At 36.8% G+C, this 5,458-nt stretch overlaps 1 protein-coding gene across 1 annotated transcript in view; it reads right to left on the bottom strand.

Moving 5' to 3' along the window:
* Nucleotides 1–4,816, bottom strand: part of sugt1 (SGT1 homolog, MIS12 kinetochore complex assembly cochaperone) — a 53,589-nt gene extending 48,773 nt beyond the window's left edge. The window contains exons 1-2 of the mRNA XM_051897137.1: nt 4,637–4,816; nt 4,497–4,545 (exon numbers count right to left, since the gene is read on the bottom strand). Of these exons, the coding sequence (XP_051753097.1) occupies nt 4,497–4,545; nt 4,637–4,650 (63 nt within the window). The 5' untranslated portion in view covers nt 4,651–4,816. The remainder of the gene's footprint in view (nt 1–4,496; nt 4,546–4,636) is intronic.
* Between the last annotated feature and the right edge of the window lie 642 nt (nt 4,817–5,458).

Raw genomic sequence — 5,458 nt, forward strand, 5'->3', positions numbered from 1 at the left:
AAATTCCCCACAGAAAGCACTGTTAATAACTTAGCTGCATCTCAACCTGCGTCTGGGGAGAATGATTGTAGACGGGTGTTATTTGCGCATACACCAGCAGGTGGCTCACTTGAGTCATGACTGGCAACAGAACCAGAAACTATAAATCAAGCAGCTCTTAATATAGCGTTATGATGTAAAAATACTAATTTATTTAGCTTTAAATGAAACCATTGGAATCTTGACAGAATTCCTTTTTTTTTTTTTTTTTTTACCAAAATGTAACTGTATAAAGTGTATAAAGGCACAACAAAACATTTTTCTCTTATTCTCTGGATTTTGCCCATTTTCCTCAACTTGTTTCTGCTGTTTTTCTGCCACCACTCTGCGCGCGCAGCTGCAAGTGATGTAAGTGTGACATCAGCTCCAAATTGGTCTATAACCTTGGCTGTGTTAGAAATAGCATACTATCATACTACTCTTACTATTTCTACAGTATCCAGTATGTATACTGTGCATAGTATGCACATTTTCTGTATGCATGGAATATCCAGATGACCTACTATATTTGCCAGCATCTACTAAATACAACAAGAACACTGAAATCAGTATGGAGGCTGAGTTCGGAATGGCATACTACCATACAGCTCCTATATTGCAATATGCAATGTGTATACTGTGAATAGTATGTGAATTTTCTGTATGCATGGAATTCCCAGATTAACTAATACATTTGCTGAAATCTGATGTATGCATTTGAGGACACTGCATGGGATACAATGCAACGCGTGTAAAGAGTGCAGCAAAAGTGAACTGGAAGGGGGAATAATTATAAATGTAACACTTTTATAAGTACACATGCTTCTGTAAAGTACAAAATAGCTGTGTTTCTGAAAACAATATCATTAGTAGCACGTAAATTGTACTTTAATTTCTATGCCATTTCACACCAAGTCTATTTTATTTGTAGGATATAGCGCTTTATACAATACAGATTTCAAAGCAGCTTTACAGTGACAAACAGAAAAATATTGATTCAGTGATGCAAACAGTTCAATGCTTCAACGGAGCTCTAAAAAGACAATGGTGTTCAGCTAAAATCCATCTATTCAAATCCATTCAAAACTGTGTAAAGTTAATCAATTATGAAATGAGTTAAATTTATCAATAAACCATCGTTTAGTAGTACGATTAATTGAACCCTTTGTAAATTAACGAGATCCAACCACATAGGCTGTTTAGACCATTACGCTCAAAATAAACAATTCTTTTTCATTTTTGTGTTCTCATCTGGAGTTAACCAGAGACAAAAGTGTCAAAATAAACAATAGTAATGCTTATGATCTATGCAGCAAGTGTATCCATATAATTCATGGCCATAAGTTTTAAGATGTACAGATATTGGCTTGGAACAGAACGTTATGATGATACATTACTGCAACGATTGCAGGTCTCGTAATGACGACCAATCTGTTTTGGGAAAATGTGCATAGTAATGTATCTGCTTTATCTAAAACTACAAATTGTAATATTCTGGCCAGGTTGAGTAAGTCATATGAAATATTCTCAAATGACAAATAAAACCATATTTTAGCATATCAATTTTATGCTGACAAAATATAGCCTATTTACCCAATGGCATAATCTACCATTACTCTGAAGAAAATTATTTGTGATGTTTTGGAAAACCCAGTTATAATAAAGTTATTTTTACCTATGTATAACTGAAGTATTCTACACAGTAAACAGTGGTAGGAGTTATATCGCTACCTGAACCCTTAAAATTAGCAAACCTAACGTAGTCAATTTGATTCAAACAAGATAGGCTAATTATATTTTTAACTTGAGTCAAACCAGATAACTTATGCTACGACATTAAGCACACTGTCAAATTTTTTTCAACGTACATTTTTTGTCAAGCAAAATAAGATCTGATCAACTGATTTTAAGTGAAACACATGATTAAGGCTACATCCACATGAAGCCAGAGCTTTCCCTATTCGATCTTTTTTTTTTTTCCTCGTCTCAAAAAATATCTGCATACACACAAAACCACTGAAACCGACTCAAAACGATGTAGTATACATGCCAGATCAGTATGTGGCGCTGTAATTCTGCCACAGAGATACACTAAAAATGGAGAATAAGACTTGAAGCATGCGCATAAGGCTTGCACGCTGTATACAAACTTTAGTAATGCTTAGAAATAAAACTTTATTTTAGTAAAGCTAATAGGCTCAGTAGCTTCTGCAGCATGAACACAAGCATGTAGTCTGCTATTGTTGTTGTTGTTGCTGTTTTGTGCCGTTAGCGGTGTCTGACTAGGGTTGACACGTGGGGTGATGACATCATCATTTCACAAAATATACAGATTGGCTGTACACATGAAAACGCAAGGGCGTCGTTTTTAGATTTATCCAATATGGGACTCGTTTAAAAAAAAAAAAAAAAAAAAAAAAAAAAAATAGCGGTTTCACCTTCTGAAAATGCCGGATCCGTCTGGACGAAACGCCTATACGATACAAAATTTTTGTGTATACAGCTAAACTCGTCTCCGTGTGGATGGGCCCTTAATGTCACAGAAACAACTTCACTTTACACCAACAAACAGAATTTTTTTGGGTTAGATCAAGACCATTGGTGAGGACATTATAGGACATTTTCACATAGGTTTGCACATAAGAAAGAATGGTTACAACCAGCTGTGTGGAATTAATGTCCAATGTTTGCCATGTGACATTGGAACCATAGAGCATAGACTATAAAAAATAAATAAATAAAAAAAAAAACATGGACGTAGTGTCCGTGACATCACCCGTAGATTTCTGAAGAACAGTTTTGAAACCTAAAGCTGGCCGTTGCCATCTTGGCAGTGCGTCACCGCACATCAATCCCAGATAATAGAAAATGGGCAAGGAGGTGGGACATGAGTGGAGTTGAGGTGATGTGATGGCAGCAGACAAACGGCTAGTGGTGACCGCAGCGGCAATCCACCGGTCACTCAAGTGGCCGCACCCTTAATTATACAGAACTTTAAGGCTTAATATACAGAAGTCAACATTTGAAGTGGATCAAAACCTTTCATCAAAGTTGTTCTAAATCCTTCTTCTTAGGACAACTTTGATTAACTTTTTTGATCCACTTCAAATGTTGAGTACTGTAATTTAAATAGATGAGTTATAAAAAATAAATAAATAAAATTCACCCCCCACACTGTTGTCATGAAGGGCAAAATTAGCTGTATAGACCAAAACACAATTTGTACCAGGCTGTAAACATATTTTTTTCTGCTGTAAAGTTGGGCATTTTAACATGGGGCTCAATGAGATTCTGCTCTCTTTTGGAGCCTGTCCCTAGCGGCCAGTCGATGAATTGCAGTTTACAGAGGGAGGTTGTCGCTCGATTTGAGTTTGAGAGGCTTCGGAGCTTGTGCCAAGCATAAATGGGCATGCCAGATGAAGCCTCAATTCGAGGCTTGTGTTGGTAACGTAGAAATCACGTGACCAATGACAAACAAAGCCTCACTTTCTGTCCAATCACGTGCATAATTCACTTTGCGTGTTGGAATGTTCGAACCCCCAGATCTTACTTTTACGGGTAGGTTTTCATTCAGACTTATTCAATTACATTTTTTAAATACCCAGTCATACAAGTAATATGAAGAATACAAATTATTTCAGGAAAATAAAATATTTGCCATATCCAATTCATTTAGACTATGTGTACATTATTCTTCTATTACATCATATTGATATTCATACTGGCATTAAATGACAGTTTAATGGGTAAATGAATTTATCACAGAGAGAAATGCAACACACACACAAACACGCACTGTCTTTTATTTGAGCACATAACATGAAACTATCTATGGAATGTGTGGTGGCTGCTTCGTCCGACGAAGCTTCTTTCACAGGGATTTGGCTTATTTATTTTTTACTAAACACCAGATGGCTCCGTTTTCGATGCTCTCAAAGCTAAAACAACACTAGCATACTAATTTCAAACTATAGCATGCTATTCGTTGTATATTGTACAGGCTACTATTTCACACACTATACTTCAAAAAATAGTAGGCAGTATGTGTACTACACTGTGTACTAGGCAGTAAGTAGTAAGTAGTAAATTAGTGTGCCATTTTGAACACAGCCCTTGAGACATAGCTGGCATTAGATTTATTTCTGCTGATAAGCCTCTCCACACATAGATCCTCCAAATATTGAAAAAAGATCTCCAAACATTGAAAAAAAAGAAAAAAAAAGAAAAAGAAACAAAAAAAACAAAAGCAAAACACTGCACATTATTATTTAAAAAACGTCGTTGTCAATTAAAAGCTTCAAATCGAGCAAACATTTGTACATTATAAACGTACAATAAAAAATTAGCCTGCCGGCTAGCCCGTTGAACCACCAAGCAGCCCATCGCAAGAGAAAATTTAAAATTTTCTCAGTCAGATAAACACGTCTGAAGTATTATGTGTAAACTGCAATTATAGGTGATAGTGAACAAGCGCCTACCTCAAGGGCTCTCTGTGGATCCTCGTCTATGAAACTGTCAGAAAAACGCCTGCAATGAAATCACATTTTTATATATATATATATATATATATATATATATATATATATAGCTTTTGTCAAAAAGGCCTTAAATTACTCACCCGCTGGTTGCCATCTGTCCTCTCTCCGTACTTTCCCTCTGAAGCTATAGAAAGTTCTGGAGGAAACAGAGACGCTAAAGGAAGTAAAAGATGTGGGCCTGTCTATCATAGATATGCATACGTAGATCCACATTCGACCACTTCAGACATGTTAACGCATCCGCCATCTTGGAACGGTCAACACGTCAGATGATGTCGTCACTCACAGTAAAATCAACGACATGATGGCACAACATTGTGCAGTCTCTGGTTGTATAAACGGCCGAGATTTAAATTCCCGAAGAAACGGGATAACCTTTCACAGGTGGGAATGTGTTGGTTTGCCGACGTGCAGATCATGGGTGCTTTTCAATTCTTATTTGTGCATCCTCGTTTCCTTTCCTCGCTTCCTTTCCTCGCGTCTTAGCTCCACCCCTTCAGGATGCGAGAGAAGGACACAAGGAAAAGACGCGAGGATGGAGGAATTGAATCAAGTTAAGTGATATCCTTGCTCCCTTTATCGTCACTTCAAAGCGTCAGCAGCTGCACTCGAGGGATCTACCCATATGTTGTTAAAGTTTGGTTATTTAAAAACAAAATTATAATAAATATTAATAAAGCAAGATGTCCCGTTGAAATATGTGAGATATAAAGTTTATTTAAACTGCAAAAGTAAAGAATGCATTTAAATTATTGTGACAGATATGAAGGGGGAGGAGAATTTATACGTGCGTCAGGTTTCTCGACCAGAAAGACTTCCGCAAAGGATACACCTGCGTATCCTCGCTCATGACTCCTTAGGAAGCTTCCTCACTCCTCATGTCTAAAACAACCCAAACACAC

Source organism: Ctenopharyngodon idella, chromosome 1 (assembly GCF_019924925.1).
Source record: "Ctenopharyngodon idella isolate HZGC_01 chromosome 1, HZGC01, whole genome shotgun sequence".
Classification (NCBI taxonomy): Eukaryota; Metazoa; Chordata; class Actinopteri; order Cypriniformes; family Xenocyprididae; genus Ctenopharyngodon; species Ctenopharyngodon idella.